The 16,199-nt window shown below is 48.5% G+C and overlaps 1 protein-coding gene across 1 annotated transcript in view; it reads left to right on the top strand.

The window, feature by feature from the left end:
- LOC144694606 (protein CC2D2B-like) overlaps nt 1-16,199 on the top strand; it is a 108,520-nt gene that overhangs the window by 39,492 nt on the left and 52,829 nt on the right. Inside the window, exons 6-7 of the mRNA XM_078565206.1 lie at nt 5,410-5,499; nt 5,823-5,936. Coding sequence (XP_078421332.1) covers nt 5,410-5,499; nt 5,823-5,936 — 204 coding nt within the window. The remainder of the gene's footprint in view (nt 1-5,409; nt 5,500-5,822; nt 5,937-16,199) is intronic.

Raw genomic sequence — 16,199 nt, 5'->3', positions numbered from 1 at the left:
CAGCAGCACATTACTACTATCTCTCTGCTGAGCAGTGTAGATCAATGAGGCTCTGGAAAGTCATGGATAAGATTTCTGTCATTCAGTTTAAGGTGAAAGACATGCTGGCGTCCAAAATTACCATGTCTGCAGTCATGGCCTGCATGGACTGATTTGATAGGCGCAATTGAAGTTCCACAGCGTGGCCACTCTCTCCATGACAGACATTCTTGCAATGGCCTGATCATCAATCCACCAAATGTTTGAACTGGTCTCATACAGTCTCTTCTATTGTAGAGGATGTGTGTGATAGGTCTTCCTGTACATTGCAGATTTGCTGCTGCCCCTCAATAATTCTCCTTTTCATCGATGATCCTTGCAGTTCACCATCTGTGTCCAACTGAGTAGAGCTTGGAGAGTGTTACAATGCCAGGCTAGACCCCTAAATTTTGCTTCAATCCGGCTAGGGACTAGAAACCAGTGTTTGAAGTAGACAAAATTTGATCTCCCATGTGCCTATTAAGAGAATACAGCCATAATATTTCATGGTTTCAAACAAACAGAAGAAATTTTTACCATACAAGAGTCAACAAAGCAAACAGTCAATACTATCTATCTTATACTCTAACATATGGAATTAATATAAGGTAAACATGAATTAACAGGCAAACTGTGGTTGAACACACCACAATCTGCACGTTAAATAGCAGACCCAACCAAGACAGGTCCCCTGAATTTCGCAGCAACCCACCTAGGTGTCAGGCATCACTGTGAGTCACAAAAATTCTTTAAAACTCTGTTTTCCTCACAAGGAATTTCAACTCCTTTGTTTTGACAATATAGCTTCTGATTTCCCTCAACAACTGTTCCAACTCAAACTACCCCAATGACTGCTCACCTCTCCATTACTCAATTTCTTCTCATGAGACTGAGTCTCACTGGATTCACAAGGCTGCGTCCCAGCATCTAATCATCAGCACAATCCTAGCTTCTAGCTGCTCTAAGCAGAACCTCACTGCTCATGGGCTTTCCTTTGCCCCAACTGCCAGCTTCACTGAGCTTCAATCTCCCCAGCTGCACTAAGCAAATACTGCTCTTGGACTTTCCTGAGCCCTAAGTCTCAGCTGCAGGGACTACCAATGGCCCCCGGAGCTTCTCTGATCCCTCAGCTGCACAGAGCTAATGGCAGCACTTCAGCTGCATTGAGCTGACCCTCTTCTTCATCCCCTATTTTTTCTCTTAACTGACCTGCCACGTGGGCTTGTTTTTGTGCCATACAACCCCGGTCCCGTGATTGAGTTTTTGTGTCCACTTGAGTAAATTGTCCTTGTGCATGAATCAGAACTCCCGGGAATGCTTGGTGTTGTAGTTTTCTGCATCCGCCTGAAAAACCCACAAACCCAGCAAGACCAATTCCCTCACAAGAGGCATGTGCACACCATTGTGGAATGTCCACAGCTGCACCTGCCACCAGTATCTGCTCATGCTCACTTGTGAACTGTGAGTCACTGGATGAAAACTCAAGCCATTACCTCACAGGGCCCGCTGAAGTGTGAGAATTCGTACTGGTGCCTGGTAGTATGGTACATCAGAAGAACATAAGCACAAAAGATAAAGGGTGGAATCATCTCAAATTTGCATTAAGTGCGCTAGTGGGCGGGAAAAGGGACATTTCACCCGCTGGCCACAATGCGGGTTTTCACACCGTATCGTCCCAGTCCTGCCTCATTAGTCAAGCATTCCTGGGAAACATGCCATTTTGCTGGTGGGCGGCCTCCGATTCACCTACTGTGCCATCACCTCTTCGCTTCCTCACGCCGGATGCCACATTTAGGGCAGAATTTGGCGGGCCCGACTGACTCGGCGGCAGGCCCTGCTGCCATTTTACGTGGGTGGGCCAATTAAGGCCCGCCTGACGGAAAGTGCTATGCCCTTCCCGTGCAGGCAGGGGGGGAATCCCCAACTGTGAGAGTGTGCTCTTTTGCGCATGCGCGCGAAAGAGTGCACATCTCCCTGAGGCTAAGTGGTGAAAGTTCAAAAGTAGAAAAATAAAAAAATCATTAACATGTCCCCCTCATGTGAAAACGTCACACGAGATGGGACATGTTAATGAAGTACACAAAAACTTTAGTAAACTTTTTTAAAACTGAAATCAAACCTCATCCTGCCACTGGATGAGGTTTGTGAAAAAATCACTTACCCACCTGCCCGTTGGGCCCGTGCGCCGAGCCAAAGTTTGCACGGGCCCCTCAAAATCCTGGTTGATTGGTCACTTAATGGCCTTAACAAGGCCTTTAATTAATGGCGGGCACGCGTCGCGCTGCATAGCGCGCTTGCTGACCGAAACATCGCGATGCCCCGCAGTGATGTCGGGATGCTCGCGCGACATTTTAAGCGCTGACGTGCAGGCTCCACCACCCACACGTCAGCCAGAAGATTCAGCCCTTAAAGTGCAGTCATTCGCACACTTCTCAGTGCTTCTGGCCCAGAACTGCTGCACAGAAGACATGGCCCTGAAAGGCAAGAAGACTGCAGCCCCCCAATTCATTGATGCATCCCTGTGATGCCTTCCGAACACTGTTGGAGCCCGCCGCGATGTCCTTTACTCCCACTCTGGCCACAGGAGGCCCATCAATGTCACCACTCCAGCTTGGGAGGCAGTGTCAGTGGTAGTCGGGGCCAACACTATACAGAAGAGGCTCGCTATCCAGTGCAGAAATAGGATGAATTATCTCATCCGTGCCACCAGGGTAAGGCAACCATCTCATCACTTTAAACTCACACACTCACAAGCCCATCACACATTCACTGGCATCTCATTCACTGCTGGCTCAAGGTACACCATCACACTCTCTCACACACACCCTCACAACTCCATCTGGCCTCATCTCCTCTGGAGACTGCCTCCTTGAGTGGCCTCACCCTCTTGAGGCCACTTGCACAGATCAACATGTGTCCGCGCACACACCCTGGGGCAACCCCTTCCCCAATAATGCCCTAGTTCTGCAGCCTCTTCCCTTGCCTGTGGCCATTTCTCCCCTTTCCCCAAGCCAGCCATAGCTCTGCAGCCATTGAAAAATCACCCCCGCCTTACGGCTGGTCTCATAAGTAGAAACCTGCCATGAGCCCCCCTAAAAATGATGTGGTGCAGACTGCGAAGCCTGTGCTGATGACCATGAGTGCTGCCCGATGCAAGGTAGGCAAACAAGCCTCAAAGTCCGGAGTGAAGTGCAGCTTGCCAGGCGCACATCAATTATGTTCAACACGCCGACATGTCCGATGATCCAGCATGGGGGTATGATTCCAGTAAGCAAGGCTTATAATGAGATGTATTAAAATGAAGTTCCCAATGTGTGGAGAAGTGGACAATTGTGAACTGGCTTCACTACATCGTGAAACCAATTTTTGGCCTTCCTGTCATGTTGTCTGATCATGCCTGCCACGATGCCAACGGGCTCAGAAACTTCTGCCAATACATGCAGGAGTTGGTCATATGGCCTGTTTGAGTCTGCTTCGCCATTCAATGAGATTGTGACTGACTTCAACTCCACTTTCCCATTCTATATCCATATCCCTTGGTTCCCTTAGTCCCCAAAAATCTATAAATCTCTGTCTTAATAGGCTGATAGCATGAAACTGTTCCCATTTATGGAAAGTTCGATATCCAGGGGGAAAGTGATTAAGATAATTGGCAAAAGAAGCAACACTGACATGAGGAAAAACCTCTCCATTAGTTGAACCCTGCCATTCCAAAATTGATCTGTTTTTTCCTAGACTTTGTATTCTGTTAAGCAATCCTCAATCCATGCTAATATATTACCTCCAATCCAATATGACCTAATCACCTGTTGTGTTGCACCTTATTGAATGTCTCCTGAAAATACAAATATACTACATTCACTGGTCCCTCCTTTACTACCTCTCTAGTTACACAATCAAAAAAGTCTAATAGATTTGTCAAACACAACTTCGCTTTCATAAAACTGTGTTGACTCTGCCTGTTACGATACTCCTTCAGAAGGAATCAGATCTTCTGAGGAATCACTGTCATGAACATTGACAGAATGCTGCTCTTTGTGAAGTTGCTGGAGGAGCAAAGAAATGGATATGAGCTGGCATTGGTAATGTAGCAAAAGCCATCAGCATAATTAGGCTTATCATTTTTCACTTGTTGCTGAAATTAAGTCAACATTACCGAGTCTTGTATGAGATACGTGTCAGAGGTATCTAATTCTTCACCAGACAGCTGTGGAGACCCAGCGTTGGATGTTCAGGAATGCAGAGACACCATTGATCTTCACTACTTTTTCCTTGCAGCCATCAGCTGCATAATCTGTGCTGGGCCACCTCTAGTTTGCTCCCTTTCTGTTGTGTTTTATGCCTTCTTGAATGGGGAAGAACAGGCCTGTACGGGCATGTGATCATGCAATGGATGCAGTGCATCTGGTGAAGGTGACTGTCAGGCATATGCATCACATTGCATAAGGATTGGCATGAGTGACAGTGGTGGATGGATAAGTGGGAATGTGAGGAAATGCATAGAAGTAAACAAGTATCCTTTAATCTTAAGTGTGTGTGAAAAGTGATGAGATGGAGTACACTTGACAAGACAAAATGAGAGGGCCTGCTTTACACTATAGCAGAGAGATGAATCTGCACCTGTACCCTCCTGACCAGGTCATCAAAGCACATCTACGCTGGACTAAGGAATCTGCCACAGTGTTTCAGCTACTAATCTCATCAGCCACCTCCAACTACATCTTCACAGTGACAGTAGTATGTTTCTTCCTTCTATTGCTAGGAAGGTTAGCTCCTTCTGACTTTGCAGTGCACCCAGCAATACTTTAAGTGATGCATTGTTAAATCAGATGAAGCCTTTAAGCATCCTGAGTCCATTTTTAAACTTTGTCATATCTTTGTACAAAATCCTAATTCCTTCAAATTCCATCTTTGAAGTCAAATTGATGTAGGTGCACCACACCTACTTGTGCATTGGTGACAAAAAATGCAGGAGTAAAATTATTATGAAATAGCCATGTTGAAATCGGATATTCAAAAGCGCCGAAACTTCATCTGGCCTGATTTTTCTCCACTCCCCACCTTACCACTCATCTCATCCTTTCCTCCCTGCCAGTTTATAACTCTCATCTGAGTAATTGTTAGCTCATACGTTTACTCAGTTTGGAAATTATTGAGTTTTTGTAAAATATGTTGAGTTTAACAAGTTATCGACCATGATCACTATCTTACATTAATTGCTCTGACGAAATTTACTATATTTATTTATTAACTCCTAAATTAACAATACAATGAAAATCATTTGGCAGCTATCAAAATAAATGAATAGTTACATTAGTGCTTATAAAAACAATTAATCTTTGTATTATATGAAATATTGCCAACACATATATAATCTTTTTCCCATTTTAGAATCTCATAGCTAGATTTGTGTCCTTGATTCCATACCTTCCAGATAACCTAGGTGTTTCAGATTCCTGCAATATTTGGCTGACATCACAGGCAAGTAGAACACTAGATATAGATGTTACATATTTTAAGAGGAAAAACATTATTTAATACTGTTCATAACTGTTACTTAATATTTAACATATGAGGAGTAATGGTAGGAACCCAATGATGTTTTCACAATAAGGCTGTACACATGCTGTACTGTATACATCTTTGTTATTTGTTCATGGCCGTTTGTTCTTCAGGCACAAGCTATCAATATCCAAAAATGTAGGATTTTTAAGTGTTAGCAACTTGCACTTTAGTAATAGTTATGAACACATTAAGTTCAAGAATGACAAATAATAGCTTCAATTCTTTTTGTTTTCCTTCAGCAATTTCTTAATCTGATACTTGGAGGTAAAGAGGACCATGCAATCCTTCTTTGTAACTATTTCTTGTACATGAAATTGAATGCTTTTGTACTGCTAGGAACCTCAATTCTTGATGTAAGTATGGTAATTATAAAGATTTATTTTGCTACCCAATTTCCAATTCATGTGCCTGTTCAAGACATGAAAGAGGGAAGAAAGTGAGAGCAAAGACAAATAAAAAGAAATGCAGAAGCAAAGTTTCTTTTCACATGCTGGGCTGAATTTTACCGGGGACCGTGGTTTCCTTCCCCCCAGATAAAAAGTTGAGGAGAGCCCATCCATGATCCATATTGCGGAGAGAATACACCCAGAGTACTGGGTGCACTTGGAGTGTGACCTAATGTCTGGGACAGTGACGGTAGGGGTTGTTCAGAGGTTACCTGTAGAAGGAATTGATTTACTCTTGGGAAATGATTTAGCTGGAGCAAAGGTAGTAGTTTCTCCCATAATTACAGAAAGCCCAAGTGAGGTTAAACAGGTGGAGCAATTACGGGAAAAGGTTCCAGGAATTTTTCCTTCGTATGTGATGACCCGAACAATGGCGAAACAAAGTCCATCATCGGAAGTCAAAGTGATACCACAGCCAGATATTTGACTAGCTGAAACTTTCTTTAAAGACTTAGATAATCCAAAAGAAATGTTTAATAAATCTTCTCTAGATGAGGCTCAACAAGTCGATCCGGTGTTTAAGAAAGGTAGCACAATCAGCCCAAACTGAAGTTTAAGCTAAGGAAATTCCAGGATGTTATTATGTTGAAAATGGAAATCTAATGAGGAATTGGAGGCCTCTTCACAGACCTGCAGATGAAGAGTGGACGGTTGTTCATCAGGTAGTGGTACCGCCCAAATATCATAAAGACATATTAAGGATAGCACATGAAATTCCTATGGCAGGACGTGTAGGGATACGGAAAACTCGAGAGAGGATAAACTGGCAGTTTTACTGGCCAGGTCTACACGAGGACACGGTGCAGTTTTGTAAAACATTCCATTACGTGCCAAATGGTGGAAAAACCACAATATGCAAACCCTTAGTTCACATACCAGTTTTTGAGGAGCCGTTTAGTAGGGTGTCAGTAGTCTGTGTGGGGCCGTTACCAAAAACAAAAGCAGGACACCAGTATATCCTTACTATTATGGATATGACAATTCAATTTCCAGAGGCCATCCTTTTAAGGACAATTACAGCTAAAGTAATAGGAGAGAAGTTAACCCAATTTTTTACTCTATATGGATTACCAATCCAGTCGGATCAAGGTTCCAATTTTATGTCCAAACCTTTTCAAAACATATTGGGCCGCAACTTCTGAGCAATCCAGGGCGGATTTGGGGGGTACCCCAAAGATGAAACTTAAGTGTCAATTTTCACACTTTTACATGAAAGGCGGCAGGCGGTCTTACTGAATAGACTCTCAGGATGGGACTTTCTTGCCCTGCCTGCCACTGGGATCTTCCAGTTCCACCGAAAATTAATGGACTTTTGGCTGGCCCACCGCATCCCCCGTGGCAGTTCCCGCCATGCTGAGGGCGGAAACTCCCGGCCTCAGTCTCGTCAGACAGGGAATGCTGAAGAGGAAGGCTAGAAACATTGGTTCTGTGCCTAGCAGAGGAGAGACTGTTTTTGTGTTCACCTCCAGGCAGAAGGCTAGTGTGAAAGGATTTACTGTTTGAAGAGATGGAACTTGCAGAGATTTAAAGACCAAACAGTTGCCAGAGTTGCCTTGACACTGGAAATTGATTCGATTATACTCAGGTGATTGAATGAAGAGACTTTTAAAAGGGCTCTGGAAGACTCTCCCTGGTATGGCAGGGAGGAGATATGCTGTTGAATAGCTGGGAGGAATTTGGGGCTTTAACTACAAGTTTATCTGCTGAGAGTATGCCTTAACATGTGGCATGTGGTTTTCAGTTCTGTTAATTAGTTAATCAGGAAAGTATCTTTTCTGTAGTTTAGTGTATTAGTTGCCGACTAAGTAATGTTTGGTCAATGTTGATTTAAAGTCGTGAAACTTTGTAGTGCAATTCTTTCACTCGGTCACTAGGAAATTAATATTCCTTTTGAAAAATTACCGGTCTCTACAGGGATGGTAAAAATAGGAAAACAATGATCACGCTTTTGCATGTTCTGATGAGATCAGGATATTCTGACTATATTGATATTTGTTCACTAGATAGCCCACTGAGATTATAGAAACCATCAAAAGGTTGAAATAAGGCGAATCCCGTGCAGAATTTAATGCATAAGTACAAAGGAAAATATATTTAAATTAGTAAAATGCTATTTAAAACATAGCTTAGAAAAATATGTCTTTACTCAACAGGTGAGAAATGTCTGGAATTATCTACCATTTAAAGTAGTTGAATCATCAAAATGATAGGAGTTTGGGTACAAGGCTGGTGAATTTAAGTACTAAAAGGATAAGCTTCAAATAATCTTTGTTGTATGACTTTTTTGTGCTTATATTTCTCAAACAGCAAAGTCCTCATACTGGAAGGGCAATAAAAATTCCCTCTTGTTCCTTATGTGAACTTGATTTAAATGACTCTATAAACAAGCTGTTTTTGTAACCAACGTTTCTATGATCATAGTTTTTTTCATTTATTTTATTAGCCCTTTTATCTTGAAGGGTGAGTTAAATATATGTAGTATAGTTGATCCACTTTATCTATTTCAGTACATGGATCAAGATGCTCGTTTTCTTTGCAAACATCACTAAGCAGCAGTTAGTGAGCTAGAGAGTATTTCCTTCTGCTACTTTGTGGCAGCTTAGGGACTACCAACAACATTTAAAATATATTATCATGTAGTTACCAATAAACAAGGGGCTGAATTAAATGCTAGGGCAAGGTCCATGTTCCTCGATGTAAAGGTTGGGGGCGTGCCTGCCCCCGCTTGGCCAGCTCGTCCCACAGCCACTTAATAACCATTGGACCATTAATTGACTTGAGGAGAGACTTCTGCCTCCCTCAGGGAGGAAGTTCCACCTCTGAAAGCTGCTGGCCAATCAAATAGCTAGTAGCTCTCTGGTCCCAGCTGAAACTGCAGCCAGTCCCTGAGGAAAGTGTGCTGACAGGTGTGGAGGGGCCTGGGTGGACAGGGCTGTGGGGGAGTAGAAGTGTGGGGGTAGGAAGACTTTAGGGAGGGGACAGGCTCCGATTGGAAAAGGAGGTCAGAAAAGGAGGCACCCCGTGCCCCCTTGCCTAGCTATCAGCTTTCCAGGTCTCATTGGGCGGCCACATACTTGGTGATCCCCTCCCTATGCCGTGGGTAAAGAATAGCTGTGGCTGGAGGCCCTTAAATAGCTATTAATTGGCCACTTAACAACTTCAATTGGCGCACTGGCAGACAGCCCCCTGGCACTTCCCCTGCCGCTGGCGGAATTGAAGCAGAGGCAGGGATGGGCAGGTATGGCATGGCACCAAATTTTTAAGATTCCCCCCTCCCACCTACCATCCTGCCCTTGAAAGGTCATAAAATTCAGCCCAGAGGGTTCTACACAAAGACAACTTGAAGTCTGCAGTAATTTATATGCTGTCATCAAGATTATAATTTTGATTTAACAGTTCAGCATGATAAGGGTGCTACTGTGCTGCAAGTTAGCTTGAGGAAACAGATCCGCAGAACTTATGGAGAACTATTTGGAGCTGAGAGCAGGGATCAGGAATTCCAAGTTCCAACAGATCTTGGAGTTTCCATGCATGTGCAGACCAGGAGCGGGCTGCACATGTGCAGTTGTGCATTTTTAAGTTCTTTGGGCCGGCGCGCCTGTGCATAAAAGAAAATGGTGTGAAAACACAGATCATGTGACTAGGAGCAGACCACTATTGAAGACAAGTGTCCCAGGCAGGGGACAGGGAGATGTCCCAACCCAAAAAAAGAGTCCCAGACAAGGGACAGGGACAGGAAGAGGTCCCAGTTAAGTTAATCAGAGAGGAGCTCCAGGCAGGAAAAAGGCCGCAATTAGGATTTAAGTATAGAGGGCTCTGAAAAAGCCCTGAAGATCTAAGAAGATCCGTGCTGCAGACCATTGCTCCATTCGGAGCAGTAGTGACTGCTTGGCGCAGCTGAAGAACTGTGCTTATGGGTTGGTGCTTGAGTGCAGATTTGGGAATGCAGGCAAATGGCATCTCAAGAGGCAAGATTGAAATCCTGTGAGTTGGGCCATCATTGAGGTAGTCTGAGTTGGAGTGACCTATGGAGAGAATTCTAAGGCAAGATCTTCAAAGGTGAAGACTAGAATCCCTCATGATAGAGGCAGAGGGCGGAATCGTCCCAGATTTGCACTAAGTGCGGTAGCGCATGGGTAAAACGACATTTTATCCGCCGGCCGCAATGGCAGCTTTTCACGCTGTATCATCCCAAACCCATCGTATTAATTATGCGTTCCCAGGAAATATGCCATTTCCATGGCGGGCAGGGTCTCAATCGGCCATCACACCATCACCTCGCCGCTTCAGCACGCCGGGTGCCATATTTAAAGCATACCAGAGCGTAGCCAACTTCATGTCTACGGACCAGGACTGCTCCAAGTGACAGATCACCTCAAAAGCAAAGAAGACAGTAACCCCAAATTCAGTGACCCCTTCCTGGGGTGCTTGCTGGTTGCAGTGGAAGGCCGCCGCGATGTCCTCTACCCCCCGCTCTGGCCACAGGATGGGCAGCAACCTCACTAATCCGGTTTGGGAGGTGGTGGCAGCAGTGGTCAGCGCCAACATCCTTCAGAAGAGGACAGCCACCCAATGCCGCAAGAGGATGAATGATCTGCGTTCCGCCAGGGTAAGTCACTCTTCTCATCACTCCCAGCTCTCGCACTCACAACCCATCACACATTCAAAGGGCCCTAACTCCCTGCTGGTTCAAGGAACATCACCATTCTCTCTCCCACACACGCCTTCATTGTCCTCATCCTGTCCATGGGACCACTCACCAGTCACACATGCCAGGCATACTTATCATGTGGCCTGGAAGGCATTGTGCTTACACTCTCTCCATTTCTATTCATGCAGGACAAGCTGGCACACAAGAGTGAGAGATAGCAGACCAGTGGAGGAATGCCTGAAATCAAGGTCCTCATGGGCTTTGAAAACAGATCCATCCAGCTGGCTGGCGAGGATCTGGACCATTCCTGTGCTGATGGTGAGGTCGGCGGTGCTCTACCAAGTGAGGATCCAGCAGTGCAACATCCATCAGACAACCATGCTGTGAGTGATGTGTCCTGATTCACAGGCCTCTGCCATGCACTAGTTATCTCCCCTTGCTTCCGCAGGCATATCTGGGAAACAGTCGACCGAGTCTATGACCCATGCTTCCAATAAAGCCCCAAAGAAACCTCTGAAGATCTGGAGGCACCTGACTTGAAGTCCCGTCACAGCGCTCATCCACACCCTCCACCAGTGCAGAGAGACACACCTCGGTGGGAGCTAGCTTTAGAGTAGCCTCAGGATCACAATCTAATGAGCGCATTGCACTGTCTGATCCACAGCAGGTGGCGGCAGGCACTTCCCAGGTGTTTGGCACTCTGAGGACTGCTGGAGGCTGGAGATTTGCTGAATCCGGGTCAGATGATGAGCCTGTGAGCTCGGTCATGTCACAGTTGCTGGAGCTGCAAAGGCAAGCTCGGGAACACCAGGAAGGGATGTCCGTTGCAATCCCCAGATTGAAAGGCACGATAGAGGAGTCTGTTCGCCTTCAGGCTGAGTTGATAGCGCCGGCATGCCAATGCACCGGCAGGATGATGGCTGCCATGGAGACCTTGGTCCAGGATGTTGCTCCTGCACTGCTGCGCAGGCGCAACTCCATCACCAACAGGGATCCGTTAACCTTAACTAGACACTCTGTGGCATCATACAGAAATCAGATCCGGGCTACAAAATGCGTCCTGCACCTGAATGCTCACAGAGTCCCTATTAAATGTTCGTGATCCACCTGGTCGAGCACTTTCTCCTAGTCAAGAGACAGGAAGGCACTTGACAGACTATTCCTCTGGGAAAAATCGATGATGTCCCGGACCAGATGGATATTATCAAAGATGGTTTGGCCCGGGCATTGCTCTGGCAAAGATATTATAATCCGTGCTGAGCAGGGAGACTGGACGCCAGTTTTTAAAAAGGTGGAGATCCCTCTTCTTTGGCAGCAGGGCAAACACGGCCCTGCGCCACGAGAAGGACATCGCCCCAGCAGTGATACTCTCCCCCTGGACTCCAGCGTAGTCGTTCCCCAGGATGTCTCAGAATGCCCTGAAGATCTCCACGGTCAGCCAATCCAGCCTCAGGTACTTGCCCCTGGAAAGACTGTCCAGGGCGCTGGTCAGTTCCCCGAGACTTATAGGAGAGTCAAGCTTTCCGGCGCCCTCCAGGCCGACCTGCGGCAGGTCCTCCCACAAAATTCTGAGTGTCCTCGCTGGATGGAGCTGGGGAGAACAGGGCAGAACAGAGTTTTGACAATGGCCCTAATGCCCTCCGGATCCGAGATAAGGGATCCGTCGTCAGCGAGCAGCGTAAGGAGCTGCTGACGGACCCCATGCCTTTTTTCCCCAGAGAGTAGAAGAAGGGGAGGCCACAGTCCAGGTCCTTGAGGAACTGGATCTGTGGCCTCATGTTCGTGCCGCGAGACCTGATGAGTTGCAGGTCCCACAGCGCGCCCTTCTTCTCTTTGTATGCCAGCCGCAGGGCTGGGTCCACATTGGGCTGACGGAGACGTGCCTTCAGGTCGAGCACCTCCTTCTCCAACTCCTCTACCCTGGATTTTCACCTATTCGCATGCTCCTGACAGAAGACGTGGATGAGAGCCTTGCCCATGTCCCACCATAGCCTCAAGGAATGGAATCCTTCCCGCTTCCTTCTCCAGCCGACCCAGAAACGACGGATCGAGTCCAGAAACCACTTGCCCTCCAGCAGCGGGTTGTTAAAGTGCCAGTATGCGGACCCCGTCCAAGCGCAGAATGGAATGTGTTCCACCCACACCAGATGGTGGTCTGAGCACGGCACCTGCTGCACAGAAGCCGATGGAACACGGGACACGAATGCCTTGGAAACATAAAGGCGATTGAGTCTGGACGGTCCGATTCCAGGCAACGTGAAAGTGAAAATACTAGAGTCAGGATGGATATGTCACCAAATGTCCACCAAACCGAAGGACCTGACTAGGTCTGAAACTTACTCGCACCTAGCGTGCGGTGCCGTGCACCATGATGGTCCCTGGCCTCGAGGGTACAGTTGAAATCCCACCCCACCCCACCTTACCATCGAGGACAATGCACTCACCTGCGTCGATGGAGTCAAGATGAGTGGTCACTTCCTCAAAGAAGCTCGCTTGCTACACGTCTAGCGGAGCCTACACGTTCACAAGGTGAAGCACCACACCCCCTAGGCACACAGTAAAGTGCAGCAGCCGGCCTGGCACAAACTCCTTGACCCCCAGGATCTCCGGCCGAAAATGTGGGGCCAACAAGATAGCCACCCCGCCAGAATTGGAGGCTAGGTAACTCATATAGACACCTCCTCGCCACTCCGGGAGCCACGTAGCTTTGTCTCCCGGAATGGTATGGGTTTCCTGCAGGAAGCACACCGCATACTTGCCGTCCCTGAGCACAGAGAAGTCCTGGAACCTGTGCTGTATGTCCCAGCTGCTGTTGATGTTGAGGCTAGCTATGGCAGTCTTCATTGTCAGAAGTATGTGTTACCATCACCCTGCCTAGTTTAAGAAGGACAGGACTATTTTAATCTTTTCTCTCTTTCAGGAGCCCAGCGAGAAACGTGTGGACCCTCCTCTTATCATTCCAGTATAGCCCAGGGGCTTTGAGGGCCTTGCGGGCAGACCAGAACACAAGAGGAAAAGAATGCCACCAGTCCAGGGCCGACTGGACCCTGTCTCGGTGACCGCGATTACGCGCTAAAAAATCCTGGAGCTCCCGCAAAGGGATGAAGGGAGAATCAGTGGGGGGCACCAGGGGATCCACCACCTCACCCAACAATGACTCTAAGTCATCCCTGATGCTCATCACCGAAACCCCATCCTCCTCCATGTCGTCGACTCCAGCTTCCAACCCCTCCCCCGTATTGAGTATGAGGGCTGGTTTGGAGCTGCCAGTCAGCTCCACCTCCACCTTGATCCCACCGCCAGGATCAAGCACAGAGGGGTCCTCTCTATTGTCTCCTCTTGGGGATATGGGCCAAAGGGTGGTGGCGGCTCAGAGCCCCGCTCCCACCAAGGCACCAGGTTGCCCGGTGAGTCCGGAAAAAGGCCCGGACCTAGGACGGATGTGCCCAGCTTTGAAGGTTGGGATGGAGTGGGGAGGCCTTCCTCGCCACTGCAGCCCTATGACCCAGCGGTCAGGGCCATGAAGGGACTGCCACAGTCCCCTGGTGGGCCAGATGGCATCTTGGGGTACAAGGTGGGTCGGGGTGGGGCACCACCGTAAGGGCGATACCCTCACCGACTCCTGAGTGGCCCTACTCATGGGACTGCAGAAAGGGGTCGGGGATTTGGGCTCCCCCCAGAGGGTAAAGCGAGGACTTACAGGGCGGAGACACCACCACCTTTTCATTGGGGGGCAGGAAACACAATTCACCTCGTAAGTAGCGAGGTCCCCCCCTCTGAGGGATGGCGCCTCTTCCGGGGTAGGCTGGGGGCAGGGGAGACCTCCATTTGTGAGGCCCCCACCGCCTCATCCAGCATCCCCTGGATGCTCCGCCCTCCGGGGTTTGGGAAGGTCCACCCTCTTTAGCAAGATCATCGGCTTAGGGTAGCACGTCCCATCACGGCCGGACCTCAGAATCCACACAGGGGCAATGCCCAGCCCAGCACATGGTGCACACAGGCCCGGGAAGATGCGCAGACACGTCTCTGGGGCTGGATGATGTTTTTACTCCCGAGCCTGTGTTTACAGGTGTCTGGGGATCAGGGTGGGTTTGGAGGGTCTGGCGGGGGGGGGCTGCATTCAGGTGGTGTCCACACCTTCTTATGGCGCGAGGTTTCTCCCCTGCCTTGCCGGCAGCCGAGATGGTGGTGGCTACCGGTGGCAAGATGGAGTGGTGGCAGGGGGAGGAACGGCTGTGCCAGCCACGGCTGCCTGGAGATGGGACAGTTCTTCCTCACATGCCCCACCGTCTTGCAGGCATGGCACGCCCTCCACCGACCAAAAGATGCGGTAGGCGGCTTCCTCAAGGGAAATATCAAAGCACCCTTCTGTGCACTCCTCCCTGAACAAAAACCTGGCACTGGAAGGAGTATATGTGACAAAGGCTCGCTTCCTTTAGGCTGAGTGGGATAGGCACCACCCCCGACCTCACCTCCCCCAGATGACAAAGATGGGGGAGGAGGAGCCCATTGGGGATGAAGGGTGGGACATTAGATTAAATGAGCCTCTGGGCGGTGGCCTCCAGAGGGTCCACCGCCAGGAGCCCCTTGTTGAGGGTGAGGTGCACTGCCCGCTCGCTCTTTAAAAAGAATACGGCCTTCCCATATATTTTCAAGGCTGTGACTATGGCCAAGGGGCCGACAATCCCGGTCAGAGCCTTCACGCAAGCCTCCATGGTCATTGTGAGGTGGGTGTAGCACTTCACCCCAAGCTGTTGGGTCAGTAATTTAAATGGTTATGGGGTCACGGGAGATGCAGGGGCCAAAGAGGCCACCGCCCCCACATAGGTGGCACAGGCGGGCCCTGCCACAGCAAAGATGGCGCTGCCATCGGGGAGTGCTACACCCCACCCCAATACAGGAAAAATACACAGAACAAACAGAGCGAATGGGGAGTGGGAGCAGGGGAAACGAGAGGGAGGAGGGGGAGACAGAGGGGACAAAGGCAGGCAGGTGCCCTGATGTTTCTTGAGGGGAGGGGGGGTGTTCCAATGTTCTGCTGCAGGGGGAGGAGTCTTCCCCTAGACAACTAGCACTGCCCAGACACAGTTCAGGAACGATGGTAAATGTCCTTAGATGCAGCTGGCTCTGGGCAGCACCAGCTAGCCCAGGCGAGGCAGGGCAGAGCAGGGTTCAAGTTTCCTTTTCCCCTTTTAAAACTCAGTCAGTCACTGTCCTCCCTTCTGAAGAAGGCAGGCCTTCCTTCCCTCCCCTTGCAGGCAATCAGTGAGTTGCAGTTCTTTTTTCTTTTTCCACCCAGGCACCCACCTCTGACACAGCAAAAGTCCTCTCCCCTCTGGCTCTCTCCAAGCTCCCACTCCTAGGCTCTTCAGGCCTTGCAAGGCCCCACCCTGCAACTGCAGCAGCAGCAGGTTGTAGAGGTTCCCAGAAAGGAAAAGTCCAACTCCCTGAACTCCTTTTGTCCTCCATATGAGCAATAGTCTTCTTCTTCCAGGTGAAGGTGAGCAAAAAAAACTCCA

This window comes from Cetorhinus maximus, chromosome 20, assembly GCF_964194155.1.
Source record: "Cetorhinus maximus chromosome 20, sCetMax3.hap1.1, whole genome shotgun sequence".
In the NCBI taxonomy this organism is placed as follows: Eukaryota; Metazoa; Chordata; class Chondrichthyes; order Lamniformes; family Cetorhinidae; genus Cetorhinus; species Cetorhinus maximus.
Note: the sequence above shows the minus strand (reverse complement) of the source record. Positions and strands in the feature narration are given on the sequence as shown.